At 38.1% G+C, this 20,955-nt stretch overlaps 1 protein-coding gene across 3 annotated transcripts in view; it reads right to left on the bottom strand.

Moving 5' to 3' along the window:
• LOC134527313 (unconventional myosin-IXAa) overlaps nucleotides 1-20,955 on the bottom strand; it is a 651,966-nt gene that overhangs the window by 296,139 nt on the left and 334,872 nt on the right. For all 3 annotated transcript variants that reach the window (XM_063359870.1, XM_063359869.1, XM_063359871.1), the window contains exon 9: nucleotides 3,820-3,969. In XM_063359870.1, coding sequence (XP_063215940.1) covers nucleotides 3,820-3,969 — 150 coding nt within the window. The remainder of the gene's footprint in view (nucleotides 1-3,819; nucleotides 3,970-20,955) is intronic.

Below are 20,955 nucleotides of genomic sequence, written 5' to 3'. Positions count from 1 at the left end.
GAGCTAGAAATTTTTCATCAACCCATTCCTAATGTTACACAGGCAAAATATCTAGGACTCACGCTAGACAGAACACTACTATGGGGAAAACACATCGCTCGAGCAACAAACATTGCAACAGGATCCTTAAGAAGCCTGTACCCAATGTTAAAAGCACATAATTTACCACGCAGGAAAAAACTCCAACTTTACACTCAAATTGCACGCCCGCAGTTGCTATATGGATGCGAAGTCTGGGGCTATGCTGCAAATCACCATATAAATCGGCTACAAGTTAAACAGAATAATTACCTTAGGGCCATTTTAGATTGCAATAGATTTACGAGTAACGAAACTATTCACAACGCACTTAAAATTCCGTACATCCGCGAAATAATATCAAAGATAAATAGCTAATAAAATGTGTCTAGATTTACCACAGCACGAAAACGCACTGATAAATTCAATAGCGATTTACGACCCGTCCGAGCAACGTAAACATAAAAAACCTCGTTTAATTTAAAACGATAAATATTTAAAACGAAAGCGACAAGGATTCTGTTTTTAAAAAGTCTTCAATAACTTTAAAATTACATAAAATAGCTCCCCGAACACCTCGTGCGGGGGCCTGCGGGGCCCCGGCCAATCACAGGCCTAGAAGCTCTCTAATTGGTCGGGGCGCTGAAGGCCTCCAAACAAAACTGTTTTTCCGCCCGACCCCAAGGCAGTCGCACTCCAGCTCCGGGCGTGATTCACACCGCGCGGAACCTACAGTTTAAAGTTTAAAGTTTACACGGCCTATACAATTCAAAATGGTCCGAAGCACGCAGGTGTATGTACAATCCCCTCGGGTTCACTGCCTGTGTTGTTAGGGCTGACTCCCTATGCCTGAAGGGCGCGACCCGCCTGGCAGGCATCACCTCCAGTGCCGGCCACGTTTCGGAAAGGCATGGGATTTTGAATCATAATAATAAAATACACTCCTACCTCACCACTTAATAAAAGCCAATTAATTATCTTAACTTCTCTGCAAATCTCTCTCCTAGCTAATTCAAAATGGTCCGAAGCACGCAGGTGTATGTACAACCCCCTCGGGTTCACTGCCTGTGTTTACAGGGTTGACTCCCTATGCCTGAAGGGCGAGACCCGCCTGGCAGGCTTCACCTCCAGTGCCGGCCGCGTTTCGGAAGGCATGGGATTTTGAATTAACAAAGCTAGTTCCGTAAATCTATCATCACCTAATAAATATTTATTTTCCCTTCCCCGGGGTACGTAACATTTTAGTCACACCACTACAACACGCGCGACAATCCACATACACGTCGTAGCACCTTGTCAAGGCAGAATCATGCAGGTGAACTGGTAGAGGGAGCTGCCCCAGCCCTCGCTGGGGATCCGGGCCGAGAGGCATGCATGCCTGTCAGGGCAGGGTTCTGGGGGCATGTACAGTAGCTTTAAGTCTAGATTAAAAAAAAATTAAAATAATAAAAAAATATTATAAAATAATAAAATTAAAAAAAAAATACTGGACTAGGGCATCTCTCTGCTCGAACAATAATAGAATAGGACGACCTTCATTTATTAATTTTACTTTCTATTTTTCAGGTTTAGAAGAAAACAGCCTGGGGGCTAGCTACAGCAATACTGGTTTAGCCTAACTTTGACCGAACTATATTGGAACGCAATAGTTCGGTCCTTAAGGCGGCCAGTGGTTTACTAATCTATGTAATTTCTTTTACCGTATCACCAACACAACCACACGATGATATGCCTGTGCGAGTGACGGCCTGAACTACCTGTTGTTACATGCAATAATGGGCTAACTACCCTAGCATGTTTCTGTGTTCCCAGGGGTTCGTAGGAGCGGCTTGCACAGCTTTACACTACACGCCACACCCGAATTTAACTAGGTCACTTGAAATTACAGCACACCGACAAGCCTCTAATGCACATCAACACGACACTACATCACGCCAGTTAGCCGATCTAGCTGGTGGGGAGCTTCTCTCCCCCGCCGAATTAGGTACACGTAACTTTTCTAGCATTACACAACCTACCACCGCACACACAGGCCCGTGTGCCAAACTTATCCCACAAGACACGCGCCCCGCCCGTTGATCCAAGTGATTCTACAAAAGTGTGGGGTGCACCTGATTTACTATGCACTAAGCGAGTTATAGAAACTTCGGTTTCTGGTCTCGCACACACTAACTGCCCCGGATGGCAATATGATGGATCGGCAGCAGCCCCTTCTCAGTCGCACCTGTGTTTCCGTACCATGTGCGTCTCTGCCTGAGGACGGGAGCAGATAGCAGTTCCCGAAACGTCGCTTGTTTCTGTTTTAGAAAACTGTTGTGTTTGTTTCGTATTTTCGTTTGGTCGTGTTTTTGTCTCGTTTTGACTGTTGTGCTGAATTTTTTGGGTTCAATAATTTTTGTGCTGTCATCATTTGTGGGGGTTTTTTCGTTTCTCTTTTTTTTTGTTTTTTGTTGTTTTGGAAAACTATTGTGTTTGTTTCGTCTTTTCGTTTTGCTGTGTTTTTTTGTCTCGTTTCAACTGTTGTGCTGAATTTTTTTGGTTCGGAATTTTTGTGCTGTCATCATTTGTGGGGGTTTTTTCGCTCTGTTAGTCCATTTTTCTTTGTTTTTTCCTTGTTTGTTGATCATATTCCTGTAGTGGAATATTGTGTGGCGTTAAATCCTGACAACAGCAATTTTTGCTTAATTTGTGTTTTTTTGTCATTTGTGTTTTTTTTTGTAGTTTTCTTCTGCAGACATACATGTGCTAAGCAATGGCGAATTTCCAAAAGCCTACATCAAGTCAAGTGAATTGCAACATCCCATTGAGAAGTTTTGTGCTTAATTTCTCGGGAAATCATGCCAGCAGTTTATTTTTGGACATTTTTTTTCATTTACATTATTTTTGTTCGTTCATTAGAGTTTTGGGACGGTCACGACATCCCCAGTCATGATGAAGTAATGTGTATCTCCACTAAGTTCTGCAGCAGAAGAATGATATTTCTCTCGCTCTTACTGGTTGTTGTGGAAATCGAATGATGCTTATTTCAAGAAAGCAATTTATCTTTCTCTTAGCACGAAGCATGATCCAGTATGTATGCTTGTTTACACAAAATAATCGGCCAACATATAAAAAAATAATCTAATTTCTCTTATAATTCTAGTTAAATATCAATGTGATTTAAACAGATTGTAATGATGTGTAATTGGTTATATTTTAGTATTCTCTTCTTTGCTGGAGCCCCAATTAATTATGATAAGTAAGCATTTTAACTAATTACTTTATCGCATAACTGCAATATTCAGCCTCGGATATTTTTGTTGGTTTTTTATGTATGTTCTAAAATAAATCTTTCATGAACAACCATCCCGAAATTAGTTCGTGTATATTGTTGCAGTCAAGATGGTACCACTACTTTCTCCTGCTCTATGCATTAACCTTTTGCAATGCAACGTTTGTGTTTGTGAAGCTATTTTTGACTATTCTATAGCGAAATTTGGCAGTTATAAATATAACTAATCTTTCCTTCTGTATGCAATAGCTTTTTGAAAGTGCGAGGTAGGGTACGGTGAAGCACTTCTTAACTAATGTGTAGTTGCAGTTGGCAGCCATTCTTGTGTGCATCAGTGCATCAGCCTTTTGTATGTCAATAATATTGTTAGTGAGGCTCTCCAGAACTAATGTGTGGTGGCAGTTAGCAGTAACCTGAACACTTGCTTCCTGTGTGCATGGCACGTATAGAAGGGTGAGATGTGCGTCAGGATTTTAGTACTTATGTTTATATGCAGGTGGCATACATTGCGATGTGGTGTGAACACTTACCTCGTTCTGGTTGTGTACCGATTCGTTGGAGTCGGAGCTGAGAGTGCCGAGCGTGGAACCCAATCTCTTGAGGCTGTTTGCGCGCCTTACAATGGTGGCAACGGTGCGGCAATACAGCGCCTTGGCCAGCGAGTCCCTAGTCATGTTGGACTGGAACACACACATAACTTGCTCATTCTTGCTTACATTCTTCTCTACTTAATGAAACTATGATTTCAGTTTTTGTAAGTTTTTTTTATAAATTGAATTATGTTTAAATTACATTTTAAATTAGAAATTATCCATAGTTCATTTGCACTAGAATATTAAGTAACTTGATGTTAAACATTTTTTATTATTGTTATGTTTTCAGAGAATGCAGGCACAATCACATACAATGGCCTGACTTGGTTTCACTAATCATTACATTCATATTTTATTGAAGTACACACAGTAAAAAAATATTTAAATATTACAGTTATGCTTGAAAACCATTGTCCTGCATTAATGCTATTCGTAGAAAATTTAATTTTTCATAACTATCCTAGAACATAATCTTGGCAATGATAAAATGCCAAACTTATAAAATTTTTGCAAACTTAGTGGTGACTTTCAGTGCCTTTTGGGGCTTATCAACCCTTCATGTGATGTTATTACTCTCTCTTGTGTTTGCTGCCTGGTCTCATTCCATTTAAATATCAATACCACTGTTACTAATATGGCGTAAATCTGTCCTCAGAATACAAATACCTGCTTATCTAATATGTGGACAGCTACACAACCCTAATACTATGACTAATTATTAATGGCAGTTTTACATATAAACTTTACTTAAGTGGTTATGTGTCATATTCATAACTTCATTAAAAAGGAGACAGAAAACTTTTTTTCTGGTAAATACCTAAGGTTATTTGACAAGGGTAGAAAACATGCATTATAAGCCCCTGTTGCCGGAGTAGGTTCATCATAAAGCTCTGCTGCAGGAGCAGGCGTAGAACAAGGCCCTGCTGCGGAATATGTAAAGCATAAATCCCTGCTGTGGAAGTAATTAAGTTATAAGGCACTGCTGCGGGAGCAGGGGAAGTATAAAGCCTTGCTGCGAGAGCAGGTACAGTATAAGACACTACTGTGGGAGGAAATAAGGCCATGTTGTGAGAGCAGGTACATAAGGCCCTGCCGCGGGAGCAGGTACGGCATAAAACCCTGCTGAGTGACCACTGATATTATGTATTAATGAAACACTACTTAAATTATTTCGGCTATTATTTCTGTACCTCAATTAATTCATTTACAGGTAAATATACGAAGTGGAATACGTGTGTGTGTCAACTTACAGATATGCGTACAAAATAAACATATGAGATCATTTCGAAATTTAAAAATCAAGCTGTAAACGGATTTTAAAAATGTCAAACCGATGAGTAGTATAACAGGGCATACTGCAGCTGGTGCTGGTGCCGGTGTCCGTCATTATGAATAATGGTATCACGGTAGCCATTTTGGATGAACATGACTTACGACCTTAACCCTTTCTTGACCTTCATTTGCATCTGCACCTGTGACATTGACCTTGACTTAGACCTTGGCCTTGGCCGCCAGTTTGATTTTCTGCCATCTTAGTTCCTGAAACCTTCTGCTATCTTGAAATGGAATGGCCCACTCCCAAAGGTTGCAGTTTTCATTGTGTTATATCTTTTTGCCATTTGTAATTATAAAGTCTTTTCAAACACTTTGTTATCTGTAACCTTTCGCCATTTTGAATTAGGACATCACTTCCACAATATTTAAAATCCGTAATTAGTTTCCCAATATATTACAAATATTTTTACATTTTATACAGTTTTAATTAAAAATGTACTTAAATATGTCATGGAGTCCTTGGCTTAACCCTGACGAGAAAATAAGATTAAAAATCGCTACTCGTCCCTCATATTTTTATGCCCTTAATCATACTGGCCCTCCGCCACTAAAAGCTATAAATATTTTACGTCAACCCGTATAGAAACATGGTAGCCATCTCGAATTCATCATTTTATTTTGTCTGATAGATATCACTACTTTATATTAGTTTTTTTCTTTAACCCATTATAATGGAGTACCAGGATTTATTACCAGACAATAATTACTGTTACGTCCACCATCTTGTCCGCCATCTTGAAATTATGTTTATAGAATCACAGAATTTAAAAAAATATGAAAAAAATCACCCATTATATAATGATTGATTTGATCGATTCCTGTCCTTGCTTAGAACCTTTGTCGATGTAAAACAAGTTGATTTTATGTTAAAAGTATCTATTTAACCAAATATTTGAAAAGACTTAAAAGAGGCTTTGATTCCCATCTACCAGCCTCCAGTAGGCCGCTGATGCCATATTGGCAGTCATCTTGAAATCAGGTAATTATAACCTATAAACTCGGGGAAAAAAATTCCCAAAATCACCCAAAAATCACATATCATTGTAATGATTGATCTTGGTTCGATTCTTGGTCAATACTTAAAAGGAATATATGATGTGAAATATTTATTTAATTAATCATCCTCAGTACGAAAAATTACTTCATGCAAGACAACTGTATGATGAAACAAACACCTTACTCTATATCATTACACATATTACGGGGACTTTATTCGGTGCATTTTTTTAATACTAGTGTGCCAACTACATGAATGTAAGTATTACCAAACCACTATGTCTTCTTTGTTAGTTCTTACTTTGCAATATGTGTACGTAATAGGAAATTACAAGCATAAAGAAGGAGTCTCCGAACTACGAAGAATTCTTTTTGTGTACGTGGCATGCCTTTAAACCAAGTCATACACGATGTCAGGTAGAAAGGTTAATGCATTCGAACCACGAGGTTAGTCATTCCAATGTCAGGGAAATAGGCCAAGTGAATAGAAACGACGGTGCCTTATTTTTTCGATACTTATATCTTCCCAACAATTACGAGTTTTGGAAGCAGACAAGACAAGAGTCTCCAAACTGCCAGACTTATTGGAGACATATTACAAAAAAATAGGCCAACAAACTAAGCATGTTTTACACGTACAATAGAATCGAGAATTACTGAAAAATTTTTTACGCTTACTACAAACCCAACAAATTTCGAACCATTAACCAGCGGTTTACAGAAGGCTGGTTGATGGGAATTTAAAACTTTTAACGGTTCTCGCCATATTTGAATGTATAAGTATTTTTAAAATTAAAATTAACTTCTTTTCCATGGAAAATGGTTTGAACCAATGACAGGAATCAATTAATTATTATATATTGGGTGATTTTTTATAAGGTTTTAATTTTTTTTTTTTTAGAATTTTGATCTTAGTAACAACAAATTTTCAATAAGGCGGTCAAAATGGCTAACAATATGGCGGACGTAACAATAGCGGACTGTCTGGTAATAAAAACTAGTACTGCACTCTAATGTGTAAACAATAAACTAATATGGAAGCAGGAGTGATTTTTCTCAGGTGTAATCAAAATGGCGGATCCAAAAGGGCTAACATGTAGTCATACTGATTGATGTAATATATTCCTTAATATTAGTGGTAGGTAGCTAATATGCTTGAAGACATTAATGAGGAGGGGCAAGTTGTTATTTTTTATTGAATGACTTTGTCGGGTTTAAACCCAGGATGCCATGGCAAACGAACATTTTTTTTTATTAAAATGTTACTAAACCTGTAACTAAATAGTTTTATAAAGTTTTAACTTTTTCCATTTTACGATATTAATTGGAAATTTTTAATATGATGGATATAGCATCATAATTAAAAATGGCAGAAAGTTCTAGAAAATAAAATTGTGAATTTGACATCATAATTACAAATGGCAGACATGACATTTTTCAAGATGACAGAATCTTAGGATACCACAACGAAAAGTGAAACATTTTGTATGGGTCATTTAATTTCAAGATGTCAGAAGGGTGTAGAAACTACAATGGCAGGAGGCTCTAGAAACGAAGAAGACAGAAGGCTCTAGGAACTAAAATGGCAGAAAAACCAAACTAGAGGCAGAGATAAAGGTTGAAGTAAAGGTAAAAGTCAAGGTCATCCAATATGGCCGCAGTGCCGTCACAATAAAAGATGGTGGACACCAGCACCACTAAGTGGCACCAGCCGCAGTGTTGCCTATAATATAATACACTCATATATTGTCAATTAGAAATTACTTTCTGGTAAATGACTTATTCTTTGACATTGCCGCTACCAATATCAAATCATTTTAGTTTTTAAACGAGCTTTTTTATCCCACAGCCTGTTTTAGAAACCACACATCGACTTTAGTTTTGATTTCATCATTGCTGTATAAGTTTTTCATTACAAGATGTTTCTTCAGGTAAAGGAATAAGTCGAATTAGCTTCATGCATGTTCCGAGCTGTATGGTGTATGGTTAACAAATTACCAGCTAAATAATGATGAGTAGTGCTTTGGTTTAAGGCGCTGTGTGGGGACGAACGTTGCCATGAAGCAAGCAGACTCCGTTTGTCAGCATGTCACTATGTATGTTTCGAATTCCCAGTGAAAGACACAATATACATCAATATTAATTATGGTCCCAGGAGGTATGACGTCAAACAGAAGAATGTCTTTTTGTCCCTAAAAACAGAAGCCACCATTTTGTTTGCTGAAATGGAAGTTTTGGATTCTGTGGCTTTTGGGGGATTTATTTGGCGCAATTGCATTGACCGTTGCTTAGATTCTGGTGTGTGGTGATAAACCCATGTCTCATCACCAGTACCAATATGATTAAAAACTAATAAATTATCGTTTCTCTATAAAAAGTAAGAAAGTTGGTTTTTTCCCCATCTCTTTCCTTTTGTTTACTTCCGTTAATATTTTCGGAGTCCAGCATATACACAATATCTTGTACACTAACGTCACAGTTACAGCGTAATAAAGTCTCGTCGTAGACACTTCCGGTAAGATTTCAATTTGAAATGCTTATTTTCCAGCCCCAGATCTAGGGGGCAATTTCAGGGGGCGCTAAATTCATATTTTTGAAGGAAAAAAAGTCTTCATTGTCGATATTATCTCAGCAGGAAAATGACGTTGAGCTAGTATCTAGAGACTTATTGCAGTCGAGTAGCAAATACAAAATTATAGATGTAATGGATCCAGGAAGACAGCCGGACCACGAAAAAATTACAGATCAACAAAGGTCATTCTTCAGCACACAAGCTGTACAACTAAATGATAAACATGAAAATAACATAGAGTTAAGGTCCCTTGAACACAATGGTAGGTATTTGACACAGCACACATATTTTTTGGAACAATGGCAAATAAGGATATATTAAAATATCCAGGTTTGTTAATTCGAAAACCAAACTGCGATTTACTGTACTGCCTGCAAGCTATACCCCAGCACTTCTACAACAGCTTTGTGTACAGATAATCTCATTAATTGGAAAAAGGCTTCAGAAAGATTAACTCAGCATGAAGCATCATACACGCATGAAGAATGTATTTTAAATTGAAAACCCCTCTGCAGCAAATTAAATCATGTCAGGGCATCGATCGCGACACTCAGCGAGTAATTCACTCTGAAAGAAAAATTGTGACATATTCTAAATGTAGTAATGGACGCTGTCGTTTATCTTGCCACAAAGTGTTTTTTTTTTTTCGAGGTTCTAAATAAACACCGAGTGATCTCACTGAAAAATTTCCTCAACCTATTCAAGGAAATTTTATTAATTTCATAACTCTGCTCGTCAAATACAAACCTACTTTCAAGTACCGGTTAGACCACATAAAAAAAGGACCGTTATACTATTTGTCGATGACAATACAAAATAAAATCATCGATATAATGACAAATAAAGTTCGGAATACCATTTTCAATGAGATCAAGGACACCAACATCATGTTCTACTGCACTAGATATGTATCTCACACAGAAAAAAAATGAGCCAGTTGAATCGATATATAAAAATAACAGAAACTGAATGGTAAATAAAGGAAAGCTTTACTGATTTTATGGAAGTTAACGGAAAGACTGGAGAATATATCACACCATGAATTCTAGAAAAACTAGACGCTGATGGTTTGGATGTGCAAAAATGTCGTGGACAATCTTACGATAACGGATCTAATATGGTCAGCATATACAAATGAGTGCAATCCGGAGTTATGGAAATGAACGAGCTGGCAGAGTTTATACCATGTCTAGCACACTCTTTAAATCCTGTGGGCGTGCATTCAGCATCATCATGTACAGAAGCAGTTAGCCTGTTTAGGCTTGTACAAAAACTTTATTGGTTCTTTGTTGGATCTACCACGTAGTGGAAAATAATGCAAAAGTGTACAAAAACTTAAAAGGAAGTAGTCAAACAAGACGGTTGGCTAAACACCTAGCTGTTACAGCTCTATTAAATAATTTACCAGATGTTTCCAAAGCTCTGGATGAAAATGAATAATCCTCTCATGCCGCAGAATCTAAGTATGAAACTAATTTTCTACTACATGCGGCGATGGATTTCAAATTTATCCTCAACTTAACCATTTGGGCTGGTATTCTTCGAGAGATTAATAGAGTGAAAATCCAAATATAGAAAGAGGACATTATAATTTTGCATTCTGTGGCGCTAATGCAAGTTCTTGTTAAGATATTGCAAGAAATGAGATTAAAACAATAGGACATTAGATCAAAGAAGCTGCACCTATATCAGAAAAGATGTAAATCGAGACAGTCCTCAAACACAAACGAATTTATAGAAAGAAAATGCAACACGATGAAATCTGCGAGGACGAATCACAAATACTAGACCCGACTGGTCTATTTTCCAATCATATAAACGTAGTATTTGACAAAATTTAACGAAATTAGAACAAAGGAAGAGAGCGGAGAGAGTACATGCAAATTTCGCCTTCCTCGGAGACCACGCGTTTTTAAATATATCGACTGAGGAACTGCAGAAAAATGGCGGCCCGGCACGGCCATTGGCATCACGCGCCGTGTCATGTGCCGTACACTGATATAAGGCTACCCCCCTCCCCGAACGCACCCCCCCCCCCCCCCCCCAATCACCCTTCGGCGCTGTTTTCTATCTTCCGCGGGCTGCAGCGCGGAGTAGCGAGAAGGGACGCCACCCTTCTGGACTGTTCGGGCGTCGGTTAGGCCCAGGATGACGTGACTCGTGACAGCCACTCTCATTGATTGGAGAAGGGCGCCTCAAGTACTTAAGCAGCGACGCCGGGCTCTGCGGAAGTTCCAAGCGGGTTCCAAGCGGATTCCGAGCGAAAGGAAGTGGAAGTATAACATCGGTGAAGAGGGTGAGAGGAACCCCCGTCCCCCAAGAGAGTGGTGCTACCCGGAGTTCAACTGGATCGTGATAGTGCGGCGACTGAGTGGTGCGAGACTGTGTTCGTGGACAGACGCGAGGTAAGGTGCGAACCACTGTTGAGCCTATAGAGCATCCCACTCTTAGATTGCAGTGTGGAAGTAAATGGGCGCATTCTCTCTCTCTCTAACACATGCCGATTGCCGTTAGCGCTGACCTTGTTTCTTCGTGCGTTGTTGCCAAATATCAAACGAAATTAAAATTTTAATTTTTGGACCAAGCTTTTTTTCATATTGTATAGCATCGAAATACGCATCAGGCAATGCTTATTTTGAATACTTAACAATATTTTAAGTGTCCGAAATAATTAAAAAAAAACAAACATAACTTATTCACTGCGAACTGTTTTGAAGTATTCCGAGATGTTTCACATAAAAAAAAACCTACATGTGTATTTCATCCAGATTATTTTTATTAATAAATTAATGACTTAGGATGCCACCGAACAAATGTTAAGACAAAAACTGTACAGGTTTCATTTAAATAATCTATACTAATATTATAAAGCTGAAGAGTTTGTTTGTTTGAACGCGCTAATTTCAGGAACCACTGTTCCGATTTGAAAAATTCTTTCAGTGTTGGATAGTACATTTATAGAGGAAGGATATAGGCTATATTATATTATCAATAACATTAGGGATCCTTACTAAAAGTCCAATTTAGAATCAAATGCGTTGGAGGGGGTTAGATACAACATGCAGTACACGTACGAAGTGTGTGTTGACAATGTCGTAGGCGCCAGAAGTTTATTAAGTGAAATACCACTCACTGACTCACTCATCACGAGATCTCTAAAACTATACACCCGATTGACTTGAAATTTAGCATAGTTACTCATTTTGTGATGTAGACGCTCACTAAGAACGGATTCTGCGGAAATCCGATCCCAAGGGGAGTTTCGGGGGTGTAATATATCAAAATTTCCAGTTTTTGGTAGGAAATCACCATGGCAATAGCTGTTGCTTTGTTGATGCTTCATACGTCTCTATGGCAACGACTATTTCATTGTTAGTGCAGTCCTCATCACCGTTGAAATTTTGCGGGTACTTTAAATATCAAAAATTGCCCTTTTTTCAAGTATATATATTTTACAGACTTGAAACTTCACAGTAATGTTCCTTATGTTACGCAGGATGACATTTTCCGAAAATTAGATCCCATGGGTGGTTAAAACCAGGCAACAGTGGGTACTTTGTCTGCATGAGAACAGGATTTTGCATTGTTCATGCCTTCTGCGTCTCCATGGCAACGGGCATCACGCGGCATAGGCGTACCCACAAGGAGGGGCATGCATAATGAGCGGCACAAGAGTGATCTCCCTGTAGACTGCCGTAGCGAATTACGGGTACATCAGTTGTACGTTGCGTGCACGAGTCGGGAAACCATCGGTGTTATTTATTTTCTCTCCGGTACATTATAGAGCAATGTAATAAATTTTCACTGAATTTTTTTTTTATTTACCATTACTGTAAATGGGAGATGTGGCTTAATTTTTTTTCATTAGTATAGCCGTGCGAAGCCGGGTCGGGCAGCTAGTTTTTGAATATATTGAAATGCATTTTCTCACAAACTGACACATCAAAAGTTGACCAGCGGAAAACTTTATACTATTAAAGATAGATGGGCGACGAAAGCGTGAAAAATGTTCACAGTGAATTGAATTAGTTTTTAAAAGCAGCTCCATCTCAATTGCTTCTACAATTTCCGTGAAAATAGCTGTTAAAGATGTGAGAGCGCGCGGCAATAGAGGTTTCTCTCACAAGCTGCCGTCGTAAGAGAAAACAGGGTCGTGTGTTTAGATAAGTGGGGTTCTGTCCTGCAAGCAATTTCAAATACATGGCTTCCTTAGTCAACCATGTATTTCCTTAGACATGCATTCTGAAAGCCAGCCTGCCAGTTAGTATCGCGTCTCGCGACGAAGCAGCGCGTTGTGTCCGGTGACTCGATACAGTTATGATTTTGACAAATTATATATTAACAAACGTGAATTTATTTTCTACATTTATTTTTATTACGTACATATAAAATATGAAAGAAAGAACACCGAAAAGAAATTATATCTGTAGGCTACGCGGGAGGGAGCGCAAGATTGTGTTGAATGTATTTGAGTATTTTTCAAAAAATATGAGTGTGTGCAATGCAACTAAGGAAGCTTCCAAGGCAACTGGATGTTCCGAACGAACCATTTACAACATAAGGACGGAACTGCAGCGACATGGTACCATAAGTACGCCTGGTAATGTAAAATCAAAAAGGAAAGACAAACAGAAAAATTGTCGAAAACAAACTTACGATGGCATTTTGCAGAGTGGGCTACGGCGGATCGTTCACACTTTTTTGTTTGCTAACATTCCTCCCACTTTAAATGTCATTTTAGCAAAAGTGAATAGTGTCGAATCACTGCCAGATTTCTCTCGTACCACCCTGTATAGGTTCCTTCACGACATTGGGTTTGAGTATTTAAGAAGAGGAAACAAGGCAGCATTCATAGAACGTGACGACATAATTCGGTGGCAGCATACCTACTTGAGAGAAGTAAAAAGATTTAGGGATTTAGGAAAACCCGTTATCTATACAGATGAATCTTGGGTAAATGTGGGGCTCAGTGTGGAAAAGGCATGGAAAGATACAACAGTGAAGAGCGCTCGGCAGGCAGCCATTGAAGGTCTTAGTTCAGGCCTTAAACCTCCTACAGGACGAGGTGCACGTTTTTCATTAGTGCATGCAGGTAATGAGGACGGTTTTGTTCAAAATGCTGTCCTTACTTTCTTGTGTAAAAAGAACACAGCTGACGCTCATAATGAAATGACTGCAGATGGGTATGAAAAGTGGTTTGCCGAACAACTTTTGCCAAACACTCCAGAAGGATCTGTTATTGTTTTGGATAATGCGTCATACCATAGCAGGATGTGTGAACCGATTTCGGTGCAATGTTGGCATGTGGGGGATATAAGACAGTGGCTCACGGAGAAAATCATTCCTTATGATGCCAGTATGATTAAGCGGGAATTGCTACATATAGTAGGACGAGAAAGGCACAAGTACAAGAAATACAAACTTGAAGAAATAGCCAAATACGTAGGTCGAACTGTACTTCGCTTGCCCCCGTATCATTGCGAGCTAAACCCTATTGAAATGGTATGGGCCCAAGTGAAATCGTTCGTAAGACTGCATAACACAACTTTCAAGGCACATGATATGGAGTCCTTAATAACAAAGAGTTATGACCATGTATCAAAATAAAACTGGAAAAATTATGTACAAACTGTGAAAAACATGGAAGAAGAGCTGTGGAGAGCTGACGAACTTCAAGATGACGAGGAAAGATTTTTGATAAGTTTAGCCTCGTCCAATTCATCCCAGTCATCTCCATCGCCCCAACCCCATTCTTCTGGTCAGCTCTGTGCTACTCTTATGGAAGAGGTATCAACATTGGTCAGCGGTAGCGATAGTGATTAAAAGGTATGTGATGTTATTAATTTCTTAATCAAGTTAACGTTACATTTATCGTATAAATTCCTATGAATGAAATGTGTGTGAACAGATTATTGTTGTAAGTTAAAGTTAAAAATTTCCTTATCGGCATAGCCTAAAGACGCAGGAAAATATTGATGATTATATTTCTTTACATTAGAACAAAAAGTGATTTTTATATCCTTAAACCATATTTTTTTCTTCCCCTTGCAGTAATGGTTGCTACAAAATATTTTAATCGAATCTTGAACATAATATGTAAAATGTATCAAATAAATACGAAGGAACTTAACAGCGATCATGGTATAAAATTTTGGAAAAAAATTATGATATTTACAAACAATTTAAACAGATTTGATAAGGTGTCTACAAAGGCAGTTGCGTTTTTCTTGTCCGATGAAAATTTTTTTCGAACCCATGCAGTTATGGCTGATCATATCAAAAATTTATTTAGAAAACATTTTTTGGCATTAGGTACTCCGATTTATCATACGTTAAAACGGATGCGATATTATTCATATTATGGGAGTTGTTGCGATTATTCTGTTTTTCAAAAAATCTTCCTCATTTCGACCCAATTGTTCGGATTTTTCCTAGAACTTACTCGACCGAGAATTTCCATTACCGTATTTTATTTATCAATTTGGACATGACTTGTCCAAAAATACGGCATTTATCGGGCCCATGAAAATGTGATATATGTATGGGATTTTTAGAACATAAAAGAAAACTATAAGAAATGTTCGTCTACAATAGGTAGTTTTTTTAAATTTACATAAAAGTGGCATTATTACAAATTTATATTTGTAATAGTATAAAATATTATAAATAACGATATGATTTCTTAAAATGCTTCTTGTTCGATCCGAATTACAAAAGACAAACATCTCCTGAAATTCGTAATATGTTAGAGATTTGGCAACAGCGCGTGCCATAAGCCGTGTACTGCAATCTAAGAGTGGGACGGGCTATAGCTCCAGTCAGGAGTGCGAACTGTGGAAATTGACAGACATTGAGTGACTTTATAATAAACATTTTTACGTGCCAGTTGTGCCGGAAATTAGGAATTTCGACACTTTTTTTTCTAATTTTATTATAATTTAAAATTATTTTTGGAAATTTTATTTGCTCTATAATTTGGTTACTAAAGGGCGATTTACACTTTGTAAGTCTGGTGTACTCCCCTAAGTTAAACTTTGTGCCAGTAGTCTGAAGCACCTTTCCCAGAGACGTATCTGATATTTTGCAGATCTAATACTTTGTTGGCAGCTCGCTTAAAATTTCCCTCGCTTACAGGCACGTCCCATTCCTGTAACGTTACTTCACTTCATGACTAAAACCGCCTACAGCAGCTCTGGACGAGCTGTTACCATTTCTCAGAGGCAAGCTGACCATAGCCTTAACTGTCACGAATACGTATTAGGTTCACTCTCCTGGAAGCACGTCATGGATGCTTGTTCCCAGCGTCGTTGCGTTCCCCCCCCCCCCCTTACTCCACCCCTCTTCCCTCTCGGTTCTAAGAATTCGCCTAAGTCCAATGACCGGTCATACACCCCAGCAGACAGCGACCGTCTCCAAGGACGCCTCGCATAAAAAATGTGTGTGCAAAGATGGACCACCCCGCGACACCTAGCGGCAAACTCGCGAACCGCCCAGCCAACTTACCCTGTAGGCCGCCAGAGTGTAGCACCTGACTGTCCCTTTAACCCTTGGTTTAAGCAGACGCCTTGGGCGAATCGATTCTTTTTATTTCAGACACCTCTCAACAGGCAGCGCTAAAGTTGGCCAGTGCTACCAACTTCGAGACATCAGTCAGAGTTTTTTTATGATGCCCTCTCGGGGAACTTCGGAACCTTTCGGTCCGGACTCCCAGTCACCCCCTCCACTTTTGATAGAAGACTTACTTTTAATTACAAGACGCGGTTCTCCGCTGGACACTTCGCGTCGCGACTGCAGACGGACCGTTTTGCGAAAATCGGCGGATCGACGAGACACTGCAAGACTTCCATCCGGCCGCAAGCGACTATGTAGTCGCTTATATAAGAGATGCTATCCCTGTAATTTTTTTAAGTAGTTTAGTCCGTCTGCTTAGTACAAGAGTAATAGTTATTTTTCTTTTAAATTTATTTTTTTTTGAAATGAAGAAATCAACCACGCCCAGCCACGTAATCGCGGGATCCAGTTCCTGGCTGGCGACGCATCTGTAAACAGAAGCCAACTCCCCTGTCTGGTGAGTGACGATCCGCGACTTTCCCCAACCTCCCCTTAACTTTACCGGGCATTTTCTGCCCCGTATACTGTCTGTGTTCAAGTTCTGATCAGTTTTGATTCGGACTGTTCCAGACAGGGTCCGAGAGCCGGACGCCGAATTGGCATTTTCATCTTCCTTCCACAACAGGACACAAGCGCCCTGGCATCATGTACCCGCGTGATCTCCGGGAAACGAAGCCCCGACCTCCGGTGCTTCTGTATCTTTTGACCCTTTTCTGAACTTTCTTTAAATTACGTCGTCAGATGCAGTTAATTAGATAAACATAATTTCTGGACTTCTCAACTGGGATTATTTAGATATAGTTTTTTTTATTGTTTTATGTATTTTTAGTAAATTAAACTTTTGATAATTTCATGTACGGCCGGCCAATATTTTTTTTTTTAATATACCTGAATTGTTTAAGAATGTAATTAATATTGTACGTTAATATTTTCTTGTATCTGTTCTAAGTTTCCTCAGTATGGAGTAATTATATTTCCGACGGAATCACACCTTGTTTTTGTTCATTTCTAATAAACTGGTGAAACCTAAAGATCCACCCAGCAAGGCAAAGATGGTAATATACCTTGTATTTAGTGGTGTGAGGTCAGTCTGCTGGCAGCTTCCGTGGAGTAAGAATCGGTCAACATTTTATTTTTGCTCTCACCGAGTTCGAACCAAGGACTCCAAGCTGTATGACGGAAATAGATTTTATAAATAATAATTTAATAAAATTTGATTAATGAATTTTTAAATAAGTTTTAATTTTTCCAATTAAATATTTAATTATTATGAAAATTTTAAGATTGCGGCCGTAACGAAAATTGCGAGTTTTTTTAAATAATATTGTTTTTCAAATTTACTTTATTAAATTTTTTATATTTTAAAGTTTTTTTCATCTTTTTCTAGCATAAAAATTACTGATTTTAAATGGCAGCCATAGCAAAAATTGCAACAGTGACATCATAATTCAAATTGGCAGAAAGTTCTAGAAAACAAAATGGTGGATTTAAGATGGCGGATCCAAGGTGGATGCCGGTGTCAAGGTCATCCAAGATGGCCACCGTGACGTCAAAATCCAAGTTGGCGGTTGGCTCCGGCTCCGCAAACCTGAAGCATGGCCTCGGAAATATATTTATATACTACTCATGAGATTTTCTTTAAGCTTCAATGTTCTGAAAACCATAAAGACATCGCTGCTCTAGTGTCAACTGCAACATTTATTCATTGATTTACCATGGTTAGTGTTTCACATGGATAAAGCTTGTTAAAACATGTTTTTAATAAAACCTCACTTTTGACTCAGCAATAATTATTTTACTTATTCAAGAAAGTAAATATGCAACCAAAACCAAAGCAAGAAATCATGTTATTTAAGTTTTTATAAATTTAGTTTTTTACCTGGGTACCGTCAGTTGGGGTAACATTGACCCTTTGAGGGTAACTTTGGCCCAAGACAAAAAAAAAATGTTAAACCATGTTACAACTCTTCAAAATATTTATTAGATGTGATGATACATATTTATGTATCATCACATCTAATGATACATATTTATGTATCATCACATCTAATAAATATTTTGAAGAGTTGTAACATGGTTTAACATTTTTTTTTTGTCTTGGGCCAAAGTTACCCTCAAAGGGTCAATGTTACCCCAACTGACGGTACATTAAATGTTGTATACCAACTGTAATTATCTTGTTAGAAAATACAGAAAAATGTAAGCCATTGATACAAAAGGGACGTTACACGTGGAATGGACTTTAAATATTTCTCTTTCTCATTTCCCTTGTAAAAATTAATGTAAATTATTGCCAACTATTGAAAAATATTTTGTCCAACTTATTTTTAAATTCAGTCATATAATGTAGAATACTTGTGATACATATACATAATCGTAAAATAAGATGCATTTAATTCAACGAGATGGTCACATATACAGTAGTAAATGTGATGATCTTAATAGTTAAATATGCCAACAAGTCATGCCTTTTAATAGGTTATTTTAATGCAAGAATATTACTGTTGTTTCATGGGTCTGCAATGTATTTTATTTATAAATTATTTTATTTATTTTCTTATTATTTTAGTAACGATAGTTTTAGTTAATTATGTGTATTATTTAGTTTTTTCACTTAATTAGTTAATAATTTTAATTTTTTATGTATGGTAAATTTGGCTCTTCATATATCTAGTTGGCAACGACTTGAAAAGACTGTAGAATAAGCTAGATGCTCGGCGTAACATATATTTTATTTTAGTTTAAGTTCATAGTTAATTTTTTTTAAATTTATCTTTTAAATGGCTACATTTTATATTTATATACTATATTTGGGTGAGCAGAGACATGTTAAGTACATATTGTATTTCATACATATGTATATTTACGTGTGCGAATGTAAACTCCAGAAAGCGCAGCTAGAGGCGCGTGTGGACGCCGGGCCGTCTAGTCGAGGCCGGCGCGGCGGTTGCGGCAGGTGGGGAACCGCGCTACGCGGAGCAGAGCGCGTATTCGGTGCGATGGCGAGCACCTAACTTTAATAAAGATGTATGCTTGTGAGGCCTGTAACGGACTCGAAAGTGGAAATATATACCAAAGTGATGTCGCAGTGCTGCAAGAATTAGCTTACAAGTGGGACCCCGCCCTCCGGTTGGTCGTGTCAGAAGCCACTGGAAACCGACCGAGACAAGTGTGTTTTCGCGAAAAATGTTCGGGCGTTGTCCGTTTTGAATTGATCCAAGATCGTTAACGAGTAAAGACGTTCTTGCTCACGTAAAAATATAATGCGTGCGACGCACTGTTTATTTTGATGAATTCGACTTAAATATTCTTACATTCTTTTAAAAATAGGTAAGTGTTTTCAATAAAACGTTAATTGCTTTAAAGTGTTTTTTTCTACTCACGCTCCAGGTAAACTTTTTAATATACTTTTAAGTCATCATATAATTTTGTACTTTTTATATCAGCCAATAAAATTTATAATTAGTTGATTTTTCTTGTGTCTATTTGTGGAAAGATTAAAAAAAATTTCTGAATGTTTAATTTTAGTTAAATGTTAGATTTTAGTTCCATTTTACTTTTAAGTTTCACGCGCGCTTTTAAATTTATATAGGTATATGTTGTAAGATGTACTGTAAAAGCAATTTATTAGTTGATGGCCATTAGAAGTATAGGTTAGCCGGAACTGGCGCAGGGTCCAGGGTGAGGAGCGAGGAGACGGTCCGCCATATTGGATTGTGACGTCACGGCGGCCATCTTGGAGGAGTGTAACGGGACATAGCGTAACGGGACAAGTTTGACCTTGACCTTTGACCCTCAAAATTCGCCAAAATTGGGCAAAAATTGCCCAAAATTCCTCAAATTTCGTCAAAATTTACATTTCTGTGAAAAAAATTCCGCCAAAAAATCTCAAAAAATTCCACAATCCAAAAATTAGAATTTCGAAAAATCCTCAAAAGTTGTTTTGCCCTAGAAAGAACCCAAATTCCTAAAAGCGGCTTAAAACTCCTAAGAGCTAGCCGCTCTAAGCCGCCGAGGTCATGACCTTGAAAACTAGGATGCCATGACAGCCATATTGGATGATGACGTCACCGTTGCAATTTACGTTACGGTCGCCATCTTTAAAATCTTTATTTATTATCCGATTTTAATGAAATTTTTTTAAAATTTATAAAAAAATTCAATTAATAAAAAATATTTAAAAATCATACATTAACGACACGGAGCTCGGAGTCCTCAGTTCGAACCCGACGAGCGCAAAAAAAAAATAAAAATGGCGACCGATCCTTCCCCCGTGGTGACTTTTGGCAGACTAACTCCCACCACTTTTCTTAAAGCATATATATCGTCACCTAGTATGACGTCATGTCCGCCATCTTGTCTTCGTTGCTGGAGACCACCATCTTGTTTTCGTCGGCGAGAGTGCGCTGACGCTATGTTAGTTTAGTTCTTATCCGCTAGAGTGCAGTAATCATTTATTACTGTGACACCTGCCATCTTGAAATTTGGCCGCCATCTTGGAAATCCGTAATTATTTAGCTAGGAATTCGGGAAAAGTTCCAAAATTCATTAAATAAATC

This window comes from Bacillus rossius, chromosome 1 (assembly GCF_032445375.1).
Source record: "Bacillus rossius redtenbacheri isolate Brsri chromosome 1, Brsri_v3, whole genome shotgun sequence".
Classification (NCBI taxonomy): Eukaryota; Metazoa; Arthropoda; class Insecta; order Phasmatodea; family Bacillidae; genus Bacillus; species Bacillus rossius.
The sequence above is the reverse complement of the archived record's forward strand: the minus strand, read 5'-3'. Positions and strand labels throughout refer to the sequence as shown.